The sequence below is a fragment of the Struthio camelus genome, chromosome Z (genome assembly GCF_040807025.1).
Source record: "Struthio camelus isolate bStrCam1 chromosome Z, bStrCam1.hap1, whole genome shotgun sequence".
NCBI lineage: Eukaryota > Metazoa > Chordata > Aves > Struthioniformes > Struthionidae > Struthio > Struthio camelus.
The window spans coordinates 70,296,277-70,323,771 of NC_090982.1; the positions used below are offsets into that span (position 1 = coordinate 70,296,277).

Genomic DNA, 27,495 nt, shown 5'->3' on the forward strand with positions numbered 1-27,495 from the left:
CTTATGAAAAACCAGAGTTTCTATAGTGTGCAGTATTTAATCTTTTCAAATCTCTTCATCTACCTTATGCATATTATATATATTCAGAAAAAAATATTTCGTATTATACTTCACCTACACTAGGAAAAAATAATCTAGTGAGCAGTTTAGTTAGTGCTGTTTATCTTTAGTAATTTATAATGGGGCCTTTGCTCTACATGTCTTCACTGTTTAATGATGCCGTTTATAGCACCCTGTTGTGTGCGCTTGTCCAGTGATCATAGGGACACTGGCCAAAAATGCAAATCTGATCTGATTTGCAAAATTTCAGACTTAGTTTTATGCAAATATGGATTCTGGCACATTACACGAATCCATTATATTGGCAAGTGCCAAAGTAACTTTCTTTTTTCAGGGTAAAGACTGAGGGAAGCAAGTAGCTTGATCAGTTCCACAACAAAAAGATTACTATAATATTTATAATTTTCAAGAAGAACAAAAAACTGGAAAGGGAAGAAGCTGAACAAATATTTGAACTGGTTTTTTATTTTATTTTTAGTGAATACATACTGAATCATCAGTTTTATTGTGGGAATTTACAACTAATGTATATTTTCATAGCTTTTTAACATGATGACATATCGCAAACTTAATGCCAGCCTTCTCAGAAAAACATTCAGATATTTCCATATTTGTCATTCGTGAGGGGTGGCCACAGACTCACAGTTTCTGTGGTACGCAAAATGAATGATTTTTTTGTTAATGCATTTCCGGAAGGGGCTTTTACAAAGGTGATCTGATTTGCACACAGCTACCCCAAGGTGTATGGGTCCAAGATACTCTTTTGATGTGGTTTGTCTGAAGAAGTTAGACGGAAGGGCTACTACTTATTAGAAGAGTTTGCCAATAATAATAATCAGACATAAGACTGAAAAGCCATGTATTGCAACAGCAAGCTACCTGAGAAAAGACCGACAATCTAGAATAATATAAAAATCAGGTATCTTCTCGCTTGGGCAAGATTCAGCAGAAAAAGCATTCCCGCAGGAGGCATGATGCCCCCCGAACAGCACGGGCTGGCTTCCTGAGTGTTCCTGCCTTCTACTCCGTGAGAATTCAGAAGACAGAACCAAGCAGTTTGTACCTCCTTTTCCACATAGTCTCTATTTCTGTTATTGCTTTTATTTTAATTAACTTTAGGCCATTACAAATCAGAATGTGCTTATAGGTGCGTGAGTATCTGTACACAGATATTTGAGTCTTTGTAGAGAATGTAGCTTAGAGAAAAAGTTCCTCAGCTTCAAAAAGCTCCGACATGCTCTCACAAAATCCTCAAGAGTATTTTTTTGTCTTTAATGAACACATGAAAATCTATCAATGGCCAGTTATTTTTGGCAGATGATAGTTGTCAGACTTATGCTCAACAAAAACATTATGTTAAGGGCTGTACAAGAATATCTCCACTGAAGAAAAAAAGAATAGGCTACCAGAAAGATAACATCTAAAAAGGTAGCGTTCAAATTAGCTGTGAGGGTGTCATTTAGACATTAGAATTGGAAAAAGTTGAGGTGGGGTAAGGAAGGTGTGAAATGGCCTCAGTCTAAGGCTAAGTAAGTAAATTAAGATTCTTTAGTCTGGATAAGAGGAAATGTAATGAAAGTATAATATTAGAAGGGGCATGGAGCAGGCTGGTGAGGTCAGTTGTATGCTTTCAACAGTACGAGAACTAGGGTTATCTGATGAAGCTAGCAAGCGGCAAGATCAGCGTGTACAAAAGGACAACGGTTCTGCTCACTGTAGTTAGGTGCAGAGCTCAGTGTCACAAAGATACAGATATTTAAAGTTAATCTGAATTCCCAGTCACAGACAGGGAAGAGGAATCCACCATGGACTATTAGAAACATTGAAACCTTCCTGGCCTATGAAAACCTTGAGCTGCCCCCTGGTCCCTTTTGAGGCACATGACTCTGAGCTTAGTATTCTCAGTGGAAAAGTCACTGGCTAACATCTGCAGCAGTTTATTGATCGTACCTGCAATAGGTGACATATTCCTTCATTCTTGCTCTTTGGCTGGGTTTTATGGAAGCCTAAAACAATGTACATCTGTCCTAATGCTCCTCTCTGCCCTAACCATGCACTCTCGACTCCAGTTCTTGTGGTGGCTCTAGCGCTTGAACAGCTGCATGATGAGGCAGTCAGGGGGCCTAATGGGGCTGCAAACTGACACATATATAAAAAGGAAGTTACAGCTGCTTTAATCCTGACAAAACGCAGGTGAGTTTAGAAAGATGTGGAGCTGTCTCCTTCACCTCCCCATGCCTCTCAATCACTCACCTCCATTTTGGGGAACCTAGTTTTCTTAAAAGGTAATTAGAAGTTCTTCAAAGGTAATCCAGCCGCAAGTAAAAATTGCAACCTAAATAGTCTGTTTTCCACATAAACTGTTAAAACTGAACAAAAAAGAGCTACAAGAAATGACAAAGACTCAAAATAGACAATGGCAAAATGTTTTTAAGTCCAATTGTCAGCATGTACTTGATTTCTTTACAGGAAGTTATTAACCTTGCAGGGACTAAAAGTGATAAAACATTGAAGAAGTCAGGTTTTTAGGGAAAAAACATAGAAGCCATAGTTTAATGCTTGTTTTCTGCTCCTGGCAAAGAGAAGCATACCAGTGGCTTGATCTGAAGAGCAGTCGTAAAGAAATCAGATTCAGAGTCTTCAGAGTAAGGCTGTTCTCTGAAAAAATATATAAAATTGATATTCAAGCAGGGTTCAAACAACTCTAGTGGCTAGTCAGCCTATGGAACACGACTACAGTTGGTCCAAAGTGAAAACCCAAGAGACATATAGTGTGGACATCATATCCTCAGCACTAGCTGTATCACTCTCCAGTTCTGATCATTTTGCACTGCACTGCTTCCTACTTTAGACATATCAGTGCATATTTCCCAATTGCACATTGTTTTGACTGAACTACATCCCACCTAATATTATATATACATATTCTTATCGATTCATTTTCCAGTGGAGCAAAGTCTTTGACCATCATCATCAAATTATAATCACAGGCAATGAGGTAGCCAGTGAATAAATGTTCCCATTCACTTGTGACCCTAAAAGTGAGGCACAGTATAGGAGCCTGCTGATGCAGTTCACGTAATGTTATGCTCTCGAAAACAGCCAGAGCATTCCCCTAGTAGATTCAACCCGTTTACCAAAGCGTTAACCTTGATACAGCTCCAATAACCACTTGAACCCATAACAATAGTGTATATCTTCCTCCAAATATTTCTCAGACAGGAGTTGTGAGTACGTGATGACAAGACTAGCACTTCTATCTCCTCAAAATATTCCTTTATTTACATTTTTCATCATTTTTATTTTGAAACCACACCAGTTGCTTTCTAGTTTGTGGGATTAAAACCAAATCATTCTTCCTTTGTATTTGTCTGTCACAAGGAGTTTCTTAATCATTTGGTAGGTGTTTTTTAAATGAAACTTGACAACCTTAAAAATTCCCACTGAGTCACATTTGAGTTTTAAATGAGTAAGGTGAGATGGATTTAAGACTTAGTGTCTTGTTGTTTTATCTTTATATTGTTTGCTAGCTTAAACCTGTTAAGCTACTAAAAATAATACTGAACTTCCAAGAAAATACTTTTTAATATATTCATATCCGCTGAATTGGATGTATTCTCAACTGACCATTTTCTAACCTTGAGTTAAAGATGCATATCGGATAGGAGGGTGGGAAAAATGTGGTAGCAGGGCCAAGTATCATCTAGTTGACCAGATATATCAAAAGTGTTGTTCATCAGAATGCAAAAATTTTATCCATCCTATAAGAAAAATTCTCTCACTTCCAGCTGGCTCTGAAGCAGCGGTGAATAGCCCACCGTGTTAGGCCAGAACTACAGCCGCTCAGAGGAGCCCATAGCACCGCTGCTCAAACATATTTAAGAAAAGGTGGTAGCTTCTAGGAGGCGAAATGGGAGGAGGACACACAGGAGGACCCATAAAAAGAAAGATACAAGGCAACACAAAAGGGGACATGTGAGGAGAAATGCGAAGAAACCCCTTTGGAGAAGTGGAGGAGGCACACGGAATGGGAGATTGCTGGGGACATGGCTGAACATACACTCTTGAAAGGAGATGCTGCATGCCAGAAGAGGTAAGCCCCCGAAGGGACTGTGGCTGGGGGGGACCCACGCCAGAGCAGAGGAAATGAGGAAGAAACCAGGAGCAGAAAAGAGATAGAAAAGAGGCAGAAGCATGGAGCAGCAGACAGAGGCACTGAGTCCACCTGGGCCACCCGTTGCCTCACCGAAGGACCTGGGCCTCAGCCTAACATGGGGCAAAAGCAAGTAGAGGGGAGACTAGGAAGGGGGGACTGAAGTTGAGCTTGGAGAAAGGGGAGGTTTAATTGTTTATGTCTTCTTGTTCATGCTTGTTTGTTTGTTTTTGACTTGTTTCTCAATACCTTAGTCAGTAACTAAAAGTATATGTTACTTGGCAATAAATTAAAATAAGTGAAATTCCTTGAGTCAGGGCTGTTTTGCCAATGACAGCTTGTCAGGGAAAACTGAAGATATCCTCTGAGAAGAAGAAAAGGCTCTGTGACATTAAGAATATATGAAGGAAACTTTCAGAGAGAGATTGACCCTACTCCCTTACCTTGGAGAAAGAATGTTAACGGTCTTAACGTGAATAAACCTTTAGAACCGTATACAATACTGAACCAGATACATGAAGTGTTACAGTAAATATGTACTCAGTATCTTCCAGTCCTAAATCAAAAAGTATAAGCTGAACCGTAACCGAGAAGCACGGTTTCACAGTGGCCACCTCTGAAAGTGAACAGATTGCATGGAGAGAGGAAAAGCGTGCTGAGACAACTGACCCACGAGATCTAAACTGGTAATACAGTTTGAGTATTTCTGCTCTCTCTCCCATTTCTGTATAACTACCTAGGAGCTGCAGCATTCAGTGAGCCCTTGAGGAACATCTGTGATTTCTGAAAAGGCGTAAAATGCTGAGAAAAGGAGGCCAAAGAGTTAGTGCATGAGAGGGGAAAAGCAATAAAGAAGCACTATACCCCGCCACGGTAGCACCAGTGCTATAGTAAGCAGAAGCAGCTGCCCGAGAACCTTTTCATCACCTTTTTTGAAGACTGAATATGCAATAACCAACATTTCTGGGGTATCAGCCTGAGCCTTTATAATTCAAACAAGATTGCATCAATGATATTTGACTTTATCAACCATTTCTTCTTTAAATAGAATGCTTTCCAAACTGCAGTATGAACCAGTTGTTACCAGAATTTCAGCAGTAATTCAGTCCATGATTCTTCATTGCTGCAGGAGTTAAACCATATCCGTGGCGTGAACTGCTGTTTCCCTCTAAGTGTTAAGTATTAGGGATGGTCTTGCTAGATGTTCTAGATGTTATTAATTATAATCCAGTTTTGTGGAACTGATAAATTGTATTGCACAAGTCTTGCTATAAGAAATGGATTCTAATTTTTTAAAATTCTTTTTATATATAGCTTATTAAAAAGCAATTTAAAACAAAAAAGAAGTGACTTTTCTATGATTGGTGTTGAAGTACTTCAAGGGAAAATTTCCAGAAAACTCTACTTATCAGATATATACGGTATAGTATGTTTAGTAAGCACTCCCCTATGACTGGACAGGATGTTGTTAGAGACTTGTGATTCACCATCAAAATAGTCTCTGATGAGAGACTAATTACGTATTTTGTAATGTTTTTTACAAAGTTACTTGTGATATAAAAGGTGTAATTTTTTTTTCTAGGAAGTCTTGATGCTAATGTTTTATTAGGTGGCTAAGGAAGATGATGCATCTCATTTAGAACTATGCAGGACAGCTGACTATTTGGGTTACTGGATAAAGTTGTAGAGAAAAAAACTGCTGGATAGGAAGAATTGCTAGATGAGTAGATATGTCTTGTACTTTTACATCTATAATGTCATGAAAACAAATCTGTGCCAGAAAATATCATTATGGTTGTTTGAAAAGCTTTCAAATGTGGCTACAAGCACAGAATCAGTACAATTAATGGCAGTGTCCTTCTGAAAGCTTGACAGCATATTTTAGTTGCAGTACTTTCAAAATTTCATTGATGCTACGCTGTGCAACGATGCTTATTTCTACAATAGCTTTCTATTGAGAGGTAGATGGACAGGGTTTTAGGTACTGATATTCCTTTCTATTGATTCTGTATCATTAGGAGGTGAACAAATACATTACAAAGGAGGTTCACTAGACTGATTTTTTTATTTTTTAATCAATAAAACACAAAGAATAATTTTACAGGAAAAAGAAATGTAGTGCAGAATGTTGTGATTTTGCTTTCTTAAAGAGGATGCAAAATTCCATCTTATTCCTGTTAAGTGATATAATTAACAATGGCGCATTTTGATTCTCTTGCTCTGATTTTTTTTCTGGATGGCATCACCATATAAGCAACACTTAATCCAAGACATTAAAACAATCAGATAATGCGAAACCACAAGTTGTACATAGAAGAGTATGACCCTATCTCCAGCTTCTCTGTTACCAGTGAGAAGATGAAACACCTTGGTTCCAAGTGAAGGTGGATTCCCCTGACAGGCTCTGCAGAAGAAGGTCATCATGCGTGAAGGTGGCCCAGGAGACATACCAAGGGGCTAGGGAAGGGGTTAGGACAGGTTAGGCGTGTCTGTAGCAAAGGCTCAAAATGACACCATACAGGCACTGTAACATGAGCAGCCACCTAAGGAGATTGCTCTGTTGTAGATGTGGCTTTCCAAGTCTTCCTAAATTATTAGGGGAATCGACAACCTCTAGAAACAGTTTCAAATAGAAGCATTTCAAGGTCCTAGCTTCCTTCCAGGAAAGTTCTATGCTACAGAAAGAGCTCTTCTATGCCTTCCAGTGTTAGGTACTGAAGTGCCTCAGTTAGGAATTGAACTGGGCTAGGCTCTCTTCATAGCGTCAGCCCTGATTACACACTCAAACTTTTTTTTAAAGTTTTTATTTGAATGAAAAAAATGTTTAGCTCATCAGTTATTAGAATCATATTACAACCCTAGTATTTCTCTTTATAGGACTAAAACAGATTACACGTTGTTCTGATATTGTTTGTGCCTGCCAAACTTTTACAAGATGTTCCTAATGTTTGCAATAGTAATTTCAGTAGACTTTTCTGTTTTATATTCTGAAAAGGAATAAAATATAGGTGCTGTGTAGAAAGGTTCTATGGGGAAAAAAAAGTGCTTTTAATAATTTATTCTGTGTGAGAGTAACGTGCTATTGTGACATTCCCTTTACATACTAATATTTTAAATAGCTATTACAATTGAAAATCTGATAATAGGACAGAAGTGAAAATGGAGAAAGCACCATGACATAAATAGGAAAGCAGTGTGGTTATATGAAGCTTGTTATTGCTTTTACAATGCAAAGTGCGACTAAAAAGAATGGAACTCTCATCTCAAACATACTCTGCATTGATATAATACTTCTGTATTTTTATGTAGTCTTTAACTAGGGAAATAGACTGTTCTATTGATGTGTATTATTCCGTTAGGCTGATCCTCTAAAATTAAACATGAAATTTCCTCAGAAAAAGTAAAAAGCTCTGCTTAAGAAATTATCATAACTGAAAAGTGAAATGCTTAAAAAAATAAAAGTATGCTACATAAAAATGATGTGTGACCTGCATAACTTAAATAGAGTGATTAAGTTACTGAAGCCAGGCAAAATGACCTTATGGTTAACAAACTGGGTGAATAATAATAAAAGTATTTCCTCTGCTACCACAGACTTTCTATGTGTGCACAGACAAGTCTCAGCCCCTTCATAGTTGTGTTCCTTTACAAAATCGACAGAATAATAGCACGGCTATGCCTTTACAGAGATACTGTAAGGATAAAACATTTATAACTCTGAGGCATTCAGATCCAATGGTGATTAAGTGCTACACAATTATTTCAGACAAACTGGCATAGTCATACATTTTTTGAAAATAAAACCTGTATCTCAGGTTGCAATGAAAACACTTCTGCAGATGTTAATTTACTTTCGTTATTCATCAAGTTTGCCTTCTTTGAAGGACTAATTTGCATCATGAATGAAGCAGGGATCTTATCCACAACTCTTCTACTTCATGTTTTGCCTCCATTCAAGTTGTCATTCTGTGCTCAGAACCACGTTAACACGTCTTCCAGATCGCTTCAGATCAGGTACGCTTTCAGATGTGCAGACGAGCACATCAGGCAAGTTTATTGACTCTGGTGACTTCACCGCGACTCTCACAGGCCCTGCAAGGCACAGCTACCCGCAGAGTTCCCACTGAGGGCTTTGCCCTCTGCTCTGAGTCACCCTACTTTATGCAAACTGTTATTAAAAGCCACCTTCCCACAGATGCAAGAACAAGTTACAAACGATTTCAAACATAGTCATACTTGCTGCATTCACATAAGTTTCAGCCTTTCTCAGTAATCTCTAATTCAGGAACTAGATAAAAGGGACTTAAGAGTGATAGCATCTTTTAAATACTAAAGCATTTTCTGGCACATTTTCAGAGTTGTACTTGCCAGCACGTATAATGCAACCTATGGTCTATTTTTAAAGAAAAAAAATCTTCATAAAATATATTACTTTTTAAGCTATTACCAAAAACCAGTGGAGCCTATCAATGAGTTACAACCTCTGCAAAGATTTTTTTCGTATCAGTGAGAATTGTACCAAAAAAAAAGGAATAAATTATGCTGGCTTCTTCAGCAAGACAAAGGCTTTTCCACAAATTATAAAGGCACTCCTCAACCTTTTTTGATCAATTGGCAATCTTGTATCATGCTGATGCAACATCGCACCTTGCCTACTCGCTTCCACTTTCTTCTGCTAATTTTGTGTTGCTGCAAGGAACGTGGGAAGGTCTCAAGGACAAGATACAGCCCATGAACCCTTGTTGTAGAAGGAAAACAAGTGTGTGAAAGAAAGGAGGAAGTTTCCTGTTAAACTGAATATTCTAAATAGGTTTAAAGAAGTACATTGCTATCTACATTTCAGTGTATTCTTATATAAATTTTTAGTCTTTGACACAAAATAAACATCATTTGTTAAGTGCTTATCTAATATGCAAATTCTTCATCACTTCTTAAACTCATAAGTAACAAAGATGAAGTGTGACTGATAATACTAGAAGAAGCTTGCCAGTGCTAAGTTTCCTATCTGTGCTCTTTTGTTAATTATCACTTTGTACACTTTAAACTTATTGGATTAAATAGCTACACAATAAATTTACAGTGATAGTTTATGAAGCACCCTCCTAGCTACTCCAAGATATACAGCAAGAGTCAAACTTCCAGGGTACCTCTAAACATTTTTGCTATAAATATGGACACTTCATTTTGCAGATACAATTGTGCCTCTGCTTATTTAAGTACAGTGTGCAATCAGATGGGCTTGCATATGTTTTGTGCATACATTTTTAGGCCTGCAAAAACTTGTTTCAAGTTCAAACAGTTATGTGATTTAATAGATCAATCCTTAATCGTCCTTTTGACAATAAAAATCTCTTTCTTGGGGTATTCTGGGTATATCTGGACACACCAAAATGAGCAGAAAGAGAGGTCCATGGAATTTCAGTATTTTTTTCACCCACAATCCGGTAGGTGCTTTTATCTTCTGAATTATAATAGCATCAATATACCTTACAGTGTTCAGTGCATTCTCAAAGTCTGAATTTTCTGCTTCACAAACTGGCAGTCCATTATAAGATGGAAATTTGAACATGGTACTTTTTCCTCTCAAAAATCATGCAATGTGATAAAGAGATTGGGATTGCTACATACAAGCTGATTTGTTACATCATTTGGGATAAAAATGATTCCACACACACACACACACATGTGTATATATGTATGTGGGTGTATATATATATATAAAAATATGAATAGGCATTTTTCCCTATTAAAAAACCTTAGACTCTTTGAACTGAGTTACTCTCCAAAAATGAGTAACACTTACAAGTTATGTCCTCGAGTATTACAAAATACGATAAGGATATTTCTTCTTCCTTTGCATAATTCACCTGTGTGTTCAATTTGTTTGCTTGGAGTTGTTCTGCTTCTTTTTTTTAAATGCACTGGAGTTTAGAAAACATTGTGACCACTGCTTGTATATTTGAGTTTGTAATTTTACAGTCACATATTTGAGGCAGACCTGAGAAAAATTTCTGTAATTTTTTTTCTTCATTTCTCCATTTTCTTCTTTAGTGGTCTTTTGAAAAATCCAGCCTACAGAATAGAAAAGAATTATTTAATAAATAGGATGCTGAAAGCATACAACTCATATTGGTAGCATTCACATGCTGGTTCTTATTAGTATTTTAATGTTTATGGATAAAGTAAAAAGTCCTTTCATTCTTTATCTGTGAAGTACAACATTGTTTTTCCTGGAACGGAAAAGCTAAAGAGACATCTCATGAGAGCAGACAAATTGAGTATAGTTAATACACAGTGAGTGACTGCTGAATCATTGTTATGCTCACAAAATGTCAGAGACTAACAAGCTTAACTATAGTTGATACTCAGTTGAATAAATAATACTTAATTTTATAGCTGTCAAATTTTTCAGGAGAGTAGGCATATTGAAATTTATAAGATGTAACATTCTAACTTGAGCATCAACTGTATATTTAGCTTGGAGAAGACTGCCCACTTGTGGCAATGCTTAAAGCACAAGCTTAGTATCTAGTGAAAAGAGAAAATGGCCAGATTAATAAATGCCACAGCTGAAGTTAAAACAAAAAACCTTTGGAGCACTAAAATCTATTTATATTTGTCTTTTCATAACATACTGGCACTACAGATGGCAGCTGGTGAGCTTTGCACGTTACACTTGGGAAAAAATGCAGTTTTATTAATTTACCTTTTCTACAAGATCTCATTCTGCTTAAATAGATAATATCTATGCAGTTCTAGTTAGAGGAAGAACAAGGCAGAGAATTTAAGCATAATCGTTTATTTTCATGAAGATGAGAATGTGCAGCTTACCTTCCACAAAGCAAATATAAGCAGTGCAAGAATCAGGAGTCCAGCAAAGACACTGAGGAGGATAACCCATAAGGGGACGGTACCCGGTTGCAGTTCTTTGGAAATCTTAATCATGGTCTGTGAAGTGTTAAGAATGTAAAAAATAAATAGTATTTCCCTCTAAAGTGTCAACAGAGCAGCATAATCAGTAGGCACTGATTTTCCAGAGTGCCATTTCATTTTAAATACAGGAATTTGTAGGAGGGAATTGTGAAAAAAATCTCCAATATCAAACTTTGTACTTACATATCTCACAAGGTGTATTAATTTAATTAGTAGTGGCCCTGCTGCTCGTCAGTAATCATTGCTATAAAGGATTTAGGGAAGAGTACCAAAAATATGAGCAGTAAAAGTGGATGTTAGGGATTTTCTTTAGTAGAGTCTTTATCACTCACTGCCTGCCTCCCTGAAAGATGGCAGTGATTAACAAAGCCTCTAAACCAATTAAATTAAATTAATACAAAAGGTTGTGTGGATACTAATTTAATTCTAAACCAGGTTTATCTGATGTAAACGAAACTGAAATAAGGAACATTTAGACCAGGACCGTAGCTTATAACAGGTAGCAATCAGTTCACTAGTAATGAATGATTATGGATGATTCAGTAGCAGAGTAAAGCCTGGAAGAGTAAATCCATGAATTATCCTGTGCTTACCTCTAGTTTTTGATGGTCTTTTCTCAGAATCAGCGATGAGTTTTCACTCCTAAGTAATGCTTTCACAACAAGAGTTAAGCTGTGAATACTTGCCTAGAACAAAAGAGAAATGTCTATGGTTTATACTCGATATTTTGAAGTAGATGGCTTTGTAGAAATAAGAAGGGTGAAAGAAAACTTAAGAATAAAGCATAAAGTTCTGTGATGGATTCATACATAAGGGGGCATCTTTGTTGGCATTGTTAAATAAAATTGGGTAGAACAGTAGTTTTACTATTGAAACTAGAAGAGTGCTTAAACAGTACATTAATCCTGCCTGTGATGCTAAATTCTGTCCATTTTCAAATAGTGAGACTAACAAACAGCATACAGGGATCTCTAGCCCCCCCGGACAAATTGCCCAGAATCCTCAGCACCTGCCAGGATGAACCTCAGGAAGGGCTCAAATTCTGGGACTGAAATAAAAAGCCTACAATTACACCTGGGAGAACTCATGCGGCTGCTGCTGAAAAATGTGTATGTATAAAAGTCAGTGAAGGTGCTCATGTGTGCCACCCTTAGCACATGCTGCAAGACAGCAATATCATTTTAAAAAAGCAAAGATCAGTATCTCAGAGATCTCTAACTAATCTTGACTACTTTGACCACAGAGACAGGCTTTTAAAAATTCTGCTGTGTGGAGGTTCCCCTCCCCTCCCATCCTGTTATTTTCTAGAAAAAGGCAAAGCTATAGAGCAGAAATTTGGTGTTAAAGACTCCTCAACTGAGCAAAATAAACAACAGCCTCATGATTATCATTACCACCAGGCAACACTGAGGTGTGCTCTGAGATCTACTCTCTCTCCTCTGCTCATTTTGATCATAAATCCTTTCTAGACCTGAGAAATCTTTCCAGATTCAAACTTAATAAAAAATGACAGGTTTCCATGTACCCCCCTTACTTCTGATGAATTAGAATTTTGGAGGCATAGCTAATAAACAAAAAAATGATCAGCATTACAGAACAAGCAAGGGTTAGTTTTTCTAATGTGTTTTGAATTTCCTGTTAAGTTCTAGGTACCTACTTTAAAGATAACAAAATGCATGCAAATTAATTTTGAGGAGATTTACAAAATAGCAAGAGAAACAATTTCAAGTCCTAGAGGACTACTGAGACTGAAGATAATTAAAGATATAATTTCAAAAGACACTACAAACAATTTTTTCAAACTCAAGAGTATTATAAATGCAAACGGAATTTACTTACTTTTATGATGGTAGGTTTCCAGACTCTTAACGAAACATTCACTTGAGTTACATCAGATGAGACCAGGGCACAATTTATAGATGCACAGCTGAATGTATCACAGTCCTGTTTAAAAGTTACTAGCATGAATTAATACTAAAATATTTTTCATTTTATTAGAATAAAAACATTTAAACACACTATGTAGAAATCATAGACATGCTGTGACATCAACACCAAGTTGATACGAAATACTGGGGCTTTTCAGATGAAAACTACATTGCAGGAAATTACACGAGTTTTGATTTTTACTCTGTGGTGGAAAGGTCCCAGTTTTTACAGCATAAGGGCATCAGCAGAGCTCCTTAGAGGAGGCATAGCCTGCACCGCAAGAAGTGCTTTTCTGTCAAAACAGCTGTGGATTGTTTGGAGTGTTTCTTAACCTTTCGAAATGCTTAACCTTTCAGATGGGGGAAAAAAGCTAGGTATCTTACTGCCCCGTGTAATTTGCCAGTCTGGAGGGTAAGAGAAGTTCAATACTTCAGAAATATCTGCTAGGCTCCGATTACTTTCAATGTCCTGATGACTAGCACTCTGCAGCCTGTATGCTGAGACACCTAGACCTATTGTTACCTCTGTGAAGGACGTATGATAGCATGGCTAAATCCTCTTGGCATAGCTTAATCCACACCAGAAATTCAGCCTGTACAACTACGCCAGATAGGATGGTTTCCCCCGACTTACCAACATAACTATGTCAGCAAAATTATATTTTGCAATCGTCTATCTCAGCTAGTGTTAAATGAGAGAGGCCAGTCCTTTTCAACTGGGTTGTCAATTATATTTCTACCAGTTGTCTAGAAAATCTCTCAGATCAGTGTGGTAATACTTGAAAGCATTTTTAACTGGATGTCTCAAAAAGTTTAAAGGGAGATGAGAAACCTTCAAAATATTATTATTTGTTAATTACAACAGGAATACAGAAGGTGAAGATTTACTCATCTATCAAATGTGCTACCATGATTTACACATTTGCTAAGAATTGGTCCAAAATAACACTCCTCCTACAGTTCTGTAGCCAGAAATAATAAAAACATATAGTCAAGTCCTATGTAAAGATACCTTTTCAGGATATGAAGACAAACAAAGTCATTTTCCATGCAGTTTGAGAGACATTTTTATACACTTATTGCAGAAATACTCAGCTCAAAGATCTGGGTTAATATCTATAAGTGATATATATATACTTTATATAGGCTTACCATAATTGTATCTTTTGTAGGTTCTTTTATTTTTTGCAACACAAATGGTTTTCCAGAGCTGATCTTTAAAGGGTCTACAGGATGACTAGTTTGGCAGATAGCATTCTGTTAGAAGAAATACAAATATTATTCTTACTGACTGAATATCCAGTCTTTAAAAAAAAAAAAAAACCCAAACCAAAAAAAACTCTTTCCTGTAAAATCTAAAAGTTCTGGAGACAAGATAACATTAATAATATTTACTAACTGTACTAAGTAGCTAAATGCAATAAAACTGCACATTGCGAGAATGCAGAAGAGCAAATTCAGATGGCATAGCTACTGGAGTACCATTTTTCAAATAAGTGAACTTTTTATGAGATAATTTAACCTAAACTCTGCCCAGCTACTTAAACATCTGCTATAGAAGCAAACATGAGCTTCCTGTAAGATGACTGCAATACGAACCAGTAAGAGCTGGCTATTAAGAGAGCTGAACAGCTTTTGGACAGGAATAAGCTTTCAGATGTAGTCTGAAATCTTCTACAATCTGCCTTTTTTTGTGTTTCCTTTATGTAGATTGTTTTGAGCTATGAGTGAAGAGATGAGTCCCCTGAAAGATAAAGGACTTCCTAATCCCTAATATTTACTAGAGCATTTATGTTAGGCTAGATCTGCTTAACTGCAGCAAACAAGCTGTTGGATCCTGCCTCAGTCCTGCTGCCTGGGGAGGAGAGGGTGCGGGGGCACGGCTGCCTGTCCCTGCCTCCTTCAAAGCAGCTGGTAAATCCTTATGTCTTCAGTAGGAGGGGAACAGTGTTTTTTTGGTCCCTTTGGTTTTTTGGTCCTGGTCCTTTACTTTCACAACGCTAGCAGGAAGAGGGGTAGTGAATTCCCTGCAGTGAACTTTGTCACAATACTCTAACTAGGGTGTAGCTACAGGCAGGTGAATTATACCTGAAGAAAAAAGCAGACTTGTAAAATTATGTATAAACTTAGTTCTAATATGGTGATGGGCTAGGAATGAAAATAAGGGGGGGAAAGGAATTTAGGAACAGACATAATTTCTTTGCATTCTAAACATGAAATATTTTTGTTTTAAAATGAATTTTGAACCTTCATTTTAACCCTTTGTTCTGTTTTAAGTGGTGCAATACCTCAAAACTAAATGAAATATTTGGGGGGGGTGGTGGAGGTATTTCTGAGTGAAAAATAACAAAAAAAAAAAAAGAGCTTCAGGTCACCACTTAGTGATATTTGAGTTGTTCAATCACCCCCTTATTCGTGCAGTTCTAGTTTTAATATCTACAGCTCTGGAACCATGGAACTTGCTGGAATTGAGATCTCCTCCAGCTGCTCTGGAGGAGTGAAATGGAAGAACTAATCACTTTTGAAAGATGGCTGCAGTGAAGAGCATTGGAAAGACATGACCTACCACACCTTCAAGATGTATCAGTGCCTCAGCCTAGGAAGAAGTCAGAAGATTGCTAGTTCTGGAGAGCAGCTGTACAGGAAGGCTACTTTCAGGAACAGAAGAGTACTGAACAGGAGACTGTGATCTAGATTTAAACAGCAGGACTAGAGAATTCTCAGTAAGAACTGCTAACAAAGGAGATATAATCACAGGCTCAGTAGGCAAAACGAAGTAAGAAATCTCCCTCTCTGATATCCCAGCCTGGACCTCTTGTCACTTGCCAATATATCAAATTAATCTCATTTTCTTCAAATTAACACTCAGTGCTCTTTTAAGTTTGCTTGTTTCCTTTTGAGAAACTTTATGTTTTTGCCTTCCTATGCACACCTTTACCTTCTATTAAAGCGCTAGCATCTTGTCTTTTAGAATTAAATCAAGATTCACCTTGAAGGTATGCATAAATCCAAGTATTTGCAGTTTGCAATTCCTTGCAACAAACCAAAAAACTTTTCCACATTTAAAACATCAATAATTAAAACATAAATTCCTGGCTTACGCTGGAATGTGACAATGCAGTAAGGTAAAGAAGAGTGTTCTTGACTGATGTTTCATTAGGAAATAAGATCTGCAGTGTGAGGTTTGGCATTGGGAAGTGTTCTCCTTTTTCAATCTGTAAGAAACAAGAAAAATATGGTTTGGGGGTTTAGATTAGTACTTTCCTTGTTTTATTGGTATATGATTGTGGGCTTTTCCTTTTCTGTGGTGTTTTTTATTTTTCTTTCGTGGTTTTTTCCCTCTCCACCATCAGTCACGGCAAAAGTGAGTGTGATGAACACTATTACCTTTTCCCCAAAAGCAGCCTGTTCTGAATTAGCAGATGCATTCTCTTGTGGTTTTTGTAATAAAATGTTTTACTGAAGGAAGCTAAGAGAACAGGAGGAAAGGGGTATTTTGACATCAATTCCTTCTTTTCATCTTGTTTTATTGTATCTACTCACCATCTGCAACTTCTGTCTAAGCTAATTTCATTATAATTTTTAAATAAAGCCCCCAAAATGCTTTAACATAGCAGAGGAGCCGCCGCTGAGAAGAGCGGTGACTCCTTGTGGTTCCTCCCCAGGTGTGCTTAGGCAACAGCCTTCCTGCATATCCACTCCCTCCCCCTCTTTCCCCTAAGAAGACATGCATTCCCCACATCACAGGATATAATTATAAACTGCAGCTCCTTCAGAATAGGCCTTCTATGGCAGGGGATGGAGAAAAGGCATCAGTGGAATTCTTGGCAGGCAAATTGGTGATCATGTCTCAGAAGCAGATGAGCTTAATAAATACTCAAGATCCCTCTCAATTTTTTCTTCTGCCTGCTTGTTTATGATAAGCTGCTTGCAGAGATCAGTTACTCTTAGTAGATCCTAAATGATACGCTCTGCAGTCCAACAGCTCCCTTCTATATTCAGAAAGGTAAGATTTAGAAATCAGATGAATAATGTCTTAAACATCCACCAAAAGCCTTGGAATTACTGGATTTAGACTTTTTAGCTAAAAAGAGAAGCCAAGTAAACACTGTAGGTCGGCTAAGATATACAACAAAACCTTTGACATTGCTGTATAGAGAGAGCTAGACCCTTCCATCACCCATTTTTTATAGACAGAAAGTTGATGATATAGAGACTTTTATTCTTTGAATAGGGGACCCTTGTTCAGCTTTGGACACGACACTGGGAAATAGGGATGCTTTCAAAAGAACTAAGTTCAGTCCTACTAACCCTTGAGACTGGCCTTCTGGTCCACCAAATATCTTTTCCATTCTGAGTGATTTTAGTTGCAATGTTCTTGCAATTAGGAAGGCAATGTTCTTAGAGCATGGTATTTCTCTTTTTCAAAACTGATAGGTTTTTGGAAATACGTGTTCCAAACTGTAATGAATTTAGGTCAACTAATTTACTAGCACATGCTTTCCCTCTCCTGCTAAAGGCAGCAGCCCTAAAGCCCACTGGAATTATTCCACAGACGATGGACCACACTGACTCGCGTTATTCCTAAGCAAGACAGCAAAAAAAAGAGTTAAGCACAAAACACTCATATAGAAGGTTTAATGTATTGCATACCCGCTACTTAAGTAATAGGTTATCACATTAAGTGAGTCAAACTAGGTGAAAAGATTGGAAGCCAGCACCTGTACCACGTAGTTTGAATTGTTTCTTACCCTGTAAAGTAGAGTAACCTCATCCCCAATATTCTCAGTTGTGTTAATAGCAGTAGGGATGGTATCGTTTGCTGCAATTATAACATGGTACTCTTTGGGAACACTGCAGGTTAAAGAACAAACAAACAATAAGCAAAAAAACCCCAATAAACTCTACTAATTAATTATATAGATCTTTTCATTATTTTATTAATTCTCCGAGACTAGTTTTGCCACTAAAGTACAATTCATCCATTTTCTGAGTAGCACTGTTTAATTTTAAACTAATATGTATATTTCAAATGTTTTCAGTTAAAACTAGAAATAGGCAAATATTGCTCCCACAAATGATGCTTCAGGGCCTGGCTATGCCATCCTCCTTCTAGCTACGCTGTTCCTTATTCTAGTACTGCCTTGTGAAACAGCAAGATTCCTAAAAAAGAGAGAACAAAGAAAAAGCAGAGCAAAACCAGCTAAGCTCAACCTTGTCCCATATGGGACAAATGAAGGCTGGATTTGAACTCTGAAATGCATCCAAAATGAATTTAACGTAATTATTCACACTCACACACCATGCACTGTATTCTATTGACATTATTTATACATACTATACCTGTTTTTCAGACAGAATTTAACTGAATTCCAGTTATTCCTGAAAACAGTGTACTACAAGACCTGCATTAAAATCTGTGTCTGAACTAATAAAAAACCCTCAAAGAAACTAAAATTACGGATAATTTTTGAAGCTGGAAAGAAAACAGCATACCATGCATTACCACAGTGATAAAAATTCCTAGCTGCCGGGAAGCTGGAAGTATGCTTTCTTATGTGTCTGAAATACTCCGAACAAATGGACCAAAGTATGAGAGAGTCAACAAAAGCTGCTGTTGTAGTCGTAAACTGTAGATCAAATTTAAGTAGATAAGAAGAAGCTACAGCCTGACAGGGACAGTGACTGCTCCATTATTTCGTACAGCTACTGTTTCAATTAAGTCTGTGCTTCCTGTTCAAGAGACTAGAGGCTGTCATATCTAGACACTTAATCAAGCACAGCTCAACAGCAAAATAATATTACATTATCTTTGAACACCTGCTATTTTCTATGCTAGCAATTAGAAGCATGGAGAAGCATGAATACCTTACAAATATTAATCCTACTTCGTATTTTACTGGAATTGTAACGTGTCCTCTGTTGTCAGTCAAGGTCTCAGGTGGTTCTTCACTGTCACTGAAACAAAACATGTGCCACTTGGATCAGATTATGGTATTCATCTGCACACACACAGTAGGACTACCGGAGAGACTGAAATACTTACAGTTCTGCATACAAAAACACACTACTCACTTCCAGTTAATTCTTAGATACTAAAAATAAATTTGAAAGGCTATTTCCAGCAACTAAAAAGGTAAGTCCTGCATGAGCCCCAGCTCAGGGACGCATCTTTGTTAAAAAGAGAATACAGACCGTAGCTGACTGAATGACAATGGATCACATCCCGGCCGCTACTCTCACACCACCCCTAGATTTTCCAGGAACAGCAAACACTGAGGGCCAGCGTGTTCCACTGACCCACCCAGGTCTATCAAGGCAAACTTGTGCAGTGCTGGTGCTGTTTAAGGGCTGGGCCCTTCCATAGCATAGACCGCAATTTATGCTAAAATCTGTAGTAATTTTGTAAGTGATTAAAACTTTTCTGAAGCTAAAACTCCTGTGAATTCTGATTCATTTGCGACTCACAGGTGCTGGAGGCAAACAGCTGTTTAGTCCGCTTGACCTACTGCTTGTTACTCTTTAGCACCTCTCTAAAGCTGCCTGCTCTACAGATTATTTAACCTCTTCTGAGTTTAGAAAAGTAATCCCTGTTTTACTACAAAACACAAAGAGCACAAGATAAAAAGCAACAACTGCAACTAACCTTGTTGCATATACATGAACTGTAGCATTTTCCAGGAGATAAGACGCATTGAACTGGAATGATATTTTGAAGGAAATCTGTTTGAAGAAATAAATTACACATTTTTAAAGGCAATAAAGGAAATAAAAGCACAGTAATAAGGTTTCATCTGATGAAAAGTGAGCTAGATTTTGGTACTCGTATCTGTGGAATCATTATGCACATTTTAATCCTTTTCTATGAAGGAATCTACTTTTTTGATTTTGCCCCAAACAAGAAGGAAATCTAATAGTCACCACTTTATTAACAATAGCTTCAAATTTTCAGAACTGAGAAATCTCAGTAAAACTTCTTACATACTGTATTAGAAATACATAGCTAAATGTTTCTTAATAGAAATCGGATGATCTTGCAAGCTATTACCAAAACCATTTTTTTCTCCACTGTCTGGAGAAGGAACTAAATGCCAAAGCTTGGTAACCACAGTGGAGATGACTTGCCTAGAGAAGGCTGCTGGAATTTCACTTACAGTGTATTGTAAAACACCTAAAGTACTGAGCAAAACTGTTTATAGTATAAAGAAATTACTACTAGGTCTCACAAAATTTCCTTACTCATTATAACTAAGGCCAAGGTGGGCTATCTCGGCCTTAGAACAGCAGAGAGCAGGGAAAACTTCCACGCATGAGAACATTTTACCTCTTGCGCAGGTTTTAGAAATGGATATCCCACTTTACAGGTGATGTTGTGATTAGACTCACAACTATCTTTCTGAATATCCTAAACAGAAAAGAAAGTGAAATCAGTTTTTTGTAGTTTGAGCATGTGCAAACACTTGTTAAATTTTGACCAGGCAAATAAATCATCAACAGTTTATCAAACCTATATATCACTGTCACTTTTCATCATCAGAACATTTTAAGAGTTAAAGTCTTAGCTGAACTGGAACTAAAATAGGAAGCTACAACATCTGCAAAACAGTTCCCACCTGTGGACATCCACATCGGTTAATTGCCATTATTACCTTCCAGTGAAAGTGTTTGCAATGTTAGCATTTATTATATGCAAACTGGGCATCATGTAAATTAGTCACAGGGCCTAACAGTATACAGTATTTATGTGTAATTTTGGAAACTGTGTACCTAACTTGGGAACAAAAATGACATTCATGCTTCATAAATTATGGCCACAGGGTCACAAACAGTGCTATGGACCCTTGATTTCTCATAATATTCTTCAGGTAACAGCAGGTTTGTTGACCGAAAACAAACTTCTCAAATGTTTACCACCTGAGCTGGGGTGAATTCTTAGCCTACATATTGAGCCAGGCCCTTCTGTGAAGGTAGGCAGAAAAACAGTTACTTTGGAAAAGATCTCTGAGGCAGGGATGAGGCAGGCACTGAGCTGTGCTGCCTTTCCAAGACAATGCTTTTCCTGTACATATGCAAAAGGAGAATTCAAGGAGCACAGGAACTGTACTGAAGACTAATGAGGCACATCTGGGTCTATAGATGTACAAAGGATTTGCGATTTTGGTATTCATCTCTTAGATGCAGGCGTTTACTTTCCGTCTTAGTGCCATTGTAAAACTTGTGTCTGTCATTAAGGGAGGAGAAGCCATAGTCCACCCAGGTCAAAATAAATACGCTGTCTTAGATGTATAAGTGAGGATGGCACTCCCAATGCCAGCTCTTCCAATCAACTGAGAGGATGCCAGAGCAGTAAAGTTCAGGCCTTAATATAAAGGATTCCTCAGATCTCCCTAGCAATATAGATTATGATAAAGAGAAAAGTAAAAAATTCCTACCTCAATTCCAGCAAAAATAATATTTGGAGAATACTGAACCAAAACTCTGGTATTATAGGCACTGTCTTTTTTGTTCTTGACAGATAGTTGGATGGTGAACTTATCATTGCGTGACTTCACAATGAATGGAGAAGAGCTGTAAAATAAAATAAGTTTGTTGGACATCTTAACTTTAAATCTATTTTTAAAATAAAAAGGAAATTCTTTCTGTGGCCAGACTATTTTGTTTCTGATTTGGAAACTATGCCATAGCGTTATCTTATTTGAGCATAGAATTTATAATTTACATAGAAATTTTGTACAGATATCAAGTGATACAATAAATCCAGTGTGGTTACCTGTCTCCAGCTATGCTCGCTTTTACATTCAGAACAAGATCTGAAATGCATTTATTTTTGGCTCCGCAATCTTTTGTGAAAGGAATCTGCAACAATAGTAATTTCTCAATTTTATTACATTATTATCAAAATTAAATACTTACATTTAATTCATTATCTTATTTTACATAAAAAGGTCTTCTGTCTGACCGTCAAAGAAGTCTTTTCTAATACTAATCAGTACATGTAAAATGTGCAGGTGAAACATAACCTCACTACTCACTCCCTTAGAAGTTACAAACATGTAGGTTACAAAAAGAGTCAATAGTAAAAGTATGAACAATGCCTAGCACTACCCAAAGTATATGACTAACATTCCCCTGCTCTATCCACATAAAACAGACAGTAAAATGGCTTGTACTGTCTTTTATCTCCTGTTAACTTTGGACAGCTTTAAAACCCAGTGCTGGTTCCCCAAGGTCATTGAACTGAGCTCTTCACTCCTGCAGACTTGTTTGGAGCAAACACCTTCCGGACAGGCTCAGCCACCCTTCCTCTAAAGCCAGTCTACGGATAATACATTCAGATCTTGTGTGGGCTATGAACTCTACCTTAAACACTTTGGTTATTAATACAGACTCTTACTGACTTACATATTCATATATTGAATTTGGAAAGTTGCTATCAAGAACAGGTCCACTCTCTGGGTCAGAAAAATTGAATTCCAGCAAAACCTTTACAGAGTCCTGAAAATCAGGCTTGTCCTAGCAGATAAAGAAATTGAAATTACTGTTATGGACATTCACTTTAATATCTAAGAGACTGAAAGAGGATAAAAAAACCCACAGAATGCTGAAACAAAATATTTTCCAGTCACACTGTTGCCATCTTTACTGTGCTAAGAAAGCATTCAAATGCCTGCAACTGATGACAAAGCATTTAGTGCATAAGCCAAACCTTATAAATACCTGCTGATGTTTTTGTGTGTCTCATCTCATCATAAAAATGTCACACAGCCCAAGCATTTCCAACACAGATTTATTTAAGAATGTCTCAGAAATGTCAGCTTGACCTTTTCTTTTTTTATTGTGCTTAAAGGATCAGTAAGATGAACAGGAGCAGCAGCATCTTGTGTGAGGTCAAAATTAGGAAATGTATTGCATATTCAAGCAAATACTAGGTAACATTTATCATTGGTCTTGAATTCGGCTACAACTGTAAAACTGCTAAGTGTTTTAAATGTAGGCAGCTTATAATATACATCTCTGTTCACTTTGCACATTAGTTATAATCTGGGCAATCTCATACCTGCAGTTGCTAATCACATTCCTGTTTTACAGTGTATTAGTATTATTTATCCCAAACCTACTTTGAGGGTTTTTTGATTATATCATTTCACTAGAAGGAATTGCACCAATATGCAAACTACCCTTTCAGCCCCCATGCTCCTGCTGAGTATTGAATGCATCTAATCTACTAACCACTATGGCTGCTGAATTCACCTAAATGTGTCATGCTCTTTCTAAAGAGAGATACACAACAGAGACAACAGTAAATAGACTGTACATATAAATAGTTTATAACTATACACATACACAAATATACAAATCCTAAATAGTAAAAAATTCCAGGTACACTTAAATATAATTCTAGATGCAGAATTTTCATCCAGTTTATAAATAATACAAAATATTTAAGGCCTATTACAATATCAACATGAGAAAAACATAGCCACTTTAAATGATTTACTTGCCAACATGTAGAAGTTATGTTTAATACACTCTGACCCTTTGATGGTAATATTTTTTTGCATTTTCCTCTCATGGCTCTCTGTGAACAAGCTTCGAGATATTTGTCTTTGTGAGTCAAGAGTAATCCAATACTGTAGACCTGCAAAGGAAGTTCAGATCAGTGTTACGACCAAATTTGCCTCCACACATTCTTTTTTGCCAATTTTGTAAATGCACTTTGAATACTGAACTTAAAAAAGAGTTACATTCCGCTTTTTGAGAAGTAAACTAATGTGAACGTAACAGTTTTATATGCAAAGATTCCTTTGCTTAGTGCTTGTCTACTTACTGGATTCAAACGTATCTTCCTTAGATTTTAGTCTGGCTTTAAAACAAATTGTGGCATTTATGCATACTGTTTTCCTTTTATTTATCTGACAGTTTTGCTGTTGGATATTGATGCTTCTGGGTGTAAATTGCATGGAAACATTTACTTCAGCCACATCACGAGACCTTAACAAAAAGACAAAAAGGGAAAGAATCCCCTGAACATAACAGCAATAACTTTTATAACTTTAAAAAAATGAACTTATAAAATGTGCAATCCTGGACATTAAAATACACATATTTGATGATGTAGACAGGTATTTAATGACATAGTCTATACATACTACTAGCAAACTATATATTAAAGACAAAATGGTCACAGAGTTTCTCTACAGTGCTGTGCTGCTTACAGAACAGATACGAGATTAAAGGAAAGATTTTCAAAAGTGTTTAAGCAATTATAGAGCCAGTTCTGTTTCAAAACACATTTTGACATTTCAAAAAGCTCCATTTCTGAAGACTCAGACCCTTTCTCAAGAGTAGCCACAGAGGAAGAAATTACTTCCCATGGAGGACAGCATATCAGCTCTTAGACTATGATAAACAAGCTGAGACTCACTAGCAACCTGCACCACTTTAGCTCCCCTTTGCCCTTCACTCCTGTGCCCGCAATGCGTTACTTTGCTCTGGCTCAGTTCCTTGTCTGAGCTCAATACACACTATCCCAGCATGCTAAATCAGCCGAAAAGCAGCTGGCAAAGTATCTTTCTTCAGCTCTGTGACTCAAGCAGCACAGGGAGGGGGCAGGTGAGCCCTGGCCGCAGGCACTGGTGGCTGGCAGGGAGAAGGACAGGAGCTGTGGCGGCAGGTCGCCGACCCAGCCGCTTCCTGAAGCAGCTTGAGCAGTTTTTGCTCTTGCTGTTATCCCCTCCCTTAACTTAAATGGATGAATGTTTTGATGCTGCTGCATGGTGGCCAGACTGAGCATCAGGTCAAAGTTAAAAAATGACTTGAAAACAGCATGCGGAAGGGGACGGGGTGATCTTTGTTCGAGCTCAATGCCCCAGCTCCCTGCACGGCTGCACAAGCTTTTGGAAAGAGCGCGAGGATTGGGAGGGACTGCTTAGCCAGCCCTGTCCCTGGCAGACGCGAATGCCAGGCTTTTCTGAATGACGTACGCCTATGTCCATAGCAAATACGAAGCAGTAGGCATTAACTTCAACTTCCATGAAAGAATTTCAAGCAAAAGCATTTTACTTCCCACTTAAGACGGTCAGCTAACACACAGTGACTCGCCAAGCTACACTAACCCGACCGTAGAGCCTTTAAACACCCTGGATCCCAAATCTCATCAAGAATCAGTGGGATTTGCGCTGTGTCCCCAGTCGGTAAATATATTATTTAGAGATTCAGATCTTTAGAAAGAAACACCCAAAATTTTTGTTACTTTTGATGCTTCCAACATATAAACTGGCAAACTCAATCCACGCTTCAGGGACAATAAATTATATTAATGTAAAGGATCAAAAGCTGCTGTAAGCACTACATACAGCTGGCCAGAAAAATGATTCTTTTACTCTTCTGAAGACTTACTACAGATCAGACATCCACTGAATCAAGTAGTAGCAAATTTGCAGAAAACATCAATTCCCCCCAGAAAAGCCCTTGAAAGTCTTATTCTAAACAGTGAGTAGTTTGCTTAACATTCTAGAGGTCATCAGTAATGGAGGATTCTCAGCTTTCATAAAAATAAAGAAATAATCTATCTTGTCATTATTTTAGAAAAGAGTTTGTAAATGTCATCAAAATTGAGGGTTGAAGATATAAACCAGGAAATCCCTAACCTTTTATTATGATATTAAAATACAAGTAATGTTTTCTTTCTGTGAGGATTGTGGGTCACAACTTTTAAAAGTCTGGAGTCAGCAACATTGAGTTTCCTTCCAAATCATCTTACAGTCTTAGAACCTGATCCTACAGAGACTTTGAAGCATTCTTCTCTGTGCTGAGAGCTGTCCTACTAATTTTGTGGAGATGAAGTCCTAAAAGGCAAAACATCTGGGAAAGGCAAAGCAATGGGCTAGAAGGGTAAAAGATGAAAAGACTATAACACAATGCAACAGGATATATTTAAAAAGGATTAATACTTTGTGTGACACTTTTGTTAGGCGGTAAGAGCTAAAAGTCAGGAAAATAAAACAGAAATATGGCTTTGCTAGGGAGTTTTCTGTAAGCTGTGAAATGGGAGAAGCTCCCTGAAAATCTCCTGTTTGCAGGAGAACAGTATTAGTCTTTAACTTCTTACGCATTTTTGCTAAGAGATGAACTAGCAGAAAAAGTGAGCAAAGCTGCAGTCTACTGATGCACAGGGCTTCTAGAAAGATAAGTTAGCAGATCAAGGTGAGGAGCAGCTGGCAACTTGAGACAGGCCTTGCTATCCAGCAAGACCTGACAAACCAAATGGTGAGTTTGGTGTAACTGCACAACAGTGAAAGCAATCAGCTGGCTTAGCAACTGCTTTACCAGGGAGAGAATTGTGAAATAGAAAGCTATTAAGTTTTGCTTTAGGAATGAGGGATTACATGTTATCATGTTTGTTTATCTTACTGGTATTTTTTTCTTCTCCCTTTAATAATATATTGTTCGTTAAACCATCTGAATTGTGTTTTGGTAAAGAAAATGAATTCGCTCTTCACCAGAATGTTTAGTGTAATATTTCCAAGTTTCTCAGTAGGGAGCCAAAGTAGAGTTTTCTTAGTAACCCCTTTATATTTGAACCTGCCGTTGGTATTGCTAGGAAGATAATATGCAATACAGTGTAATAAAAAGAATAAATGTGTTTTCTTTCTGTTATACTTTGTTCCACAAATGGAATAAGTTTCTATTTTGAAAATGATCTAGGAGACGATCTTCATACTTGGCTAACAAGGTTCCTAAAATATTTCTGTATGTGTTATTATTATCCATTAAATTTTATACTGCTTCCTCCAGAGAGACATTAAAATATTACGATTCACAGCTAGTGTCAAAGTATGAGATGAAATCTGATATTAATCATAGGCATCACATGATACATTATTATCTTCTACCCTGACAGATACTGTTAGCATCCATACCAGAAGAGGGCAGCACCACCAAGGCCTCCAATAGTGACATCAATCAGCCCGTCATCGTTTAAATCCATTTCTCCATGCACAGACTGGCCAAAAAATTTCACTTTTTCCCCATCTCCACCTGATGCAATACGCTGTGAAAAGCATTAACGGGTTTATGCAGTGTATATTGAGGAATATTATAAAAACCTTCAAGATGCATTTGTTTGCACTTAAGGGCTTTTAAACTCTTCAAATATATTACGTTTTCATTACGGTACTTCTGAAAGGGTTACTATGGTGATGAACACACTATAAATTTTCAGAATTACAAAATACCTAATTTTCTGGTTGTACAGAACATTTTAGATGGTTTCTAATGAAAACATGGAAATATATTTTATAACAATATTAGAGTCAAATTTGGTTAAACCAGACTGAGTTGAAAAGTATAGAGCATTTTAAAAAAGAAGCTGTCATGACAGGTGAAGTCAGTTTGATGCTGTGTTGGAAAGACAAAGAA

General features: G+C 37.3%; 1 protein-coding gene across 2 annotated transcripts in view; it reads right to left on the reverse strand.

The window, feature by feature from the left end:
- Positions 1 to 9,040: 9,040 nt before the first annotated feature.
- LOC138064448 (integrin alpha-1-like) overlaps positions 9,041 to 27,495 on the reverse strand; it is a 72,160-nt gene continuing 53,705 nt past the window's right edge. For both annotated transcript variants that reach the window (XM_068927047.1, XM_068927048.1), the window contains 16 exons: positions 26,997 to 27,127; positions 23,903 to 24,066; positions 23,577 to 23,713; positions 22,477 to 22,587; positions 21,845 to 21,930; positions 21,507 to 21,642; positions 20,399 to 20,479; positions 19,721 to 19,797; positions 18,943 to 19,032; positions 17,826 to 17,928; positions 16,176 to 16,289; positions 14,227 to 14,331; positions 12,986 to 13,090; positions 11,740 to 11,832; positions 11,045 to 11,161; positions 9,041 to 10,285 (listed from right to left, as the gene is read on the reverse strand). In XM_068927047.1, the coding sequence (XP_068783148.1) occupies positions 10,241 to 10,285; positions 11,045 to 11,161; positions 11,740 to 11,832; positions 12,986 to 13,090; positions 14,227 to 14,331; positions 16,176 to 16,289; positions 17,826 to 17,928; positions 18,943 to 19,032; positions 19,721 to 19,797; positions 20,399 to 20,479; positions 21,507 to 21,642; positions 21,845 to 21,930; positions 22,477 to 22,587; positions 23,577 to 23,713; positions 23,903 to 24,066; positions 26,997 to 27,127 (1,695 nt within the window). In that variant the 3' untranslated portion in view covers positions 9,041 to 10,240. The remainder of the gene's footprint in view (positions 10,286 to 11,044; positions 11,162 to 11,739; positions 11,833 to 12,985; positions 13,091 to 14,226; positions 14,332 to 16,175; positions 16,290 to 17,825; positions 17,929 to 18,942; positions 19,033 to 19,720; positions 19,798 to 20,398; positions 20,480 to 21,506; positions 21,643 to 21,844; positions 21,931 to 22,476; positions 22,588 to 23,576; positions 23,714 to 23,902; positions 24,067 to 26,996; positions 27,128 to 27,495) is intronic.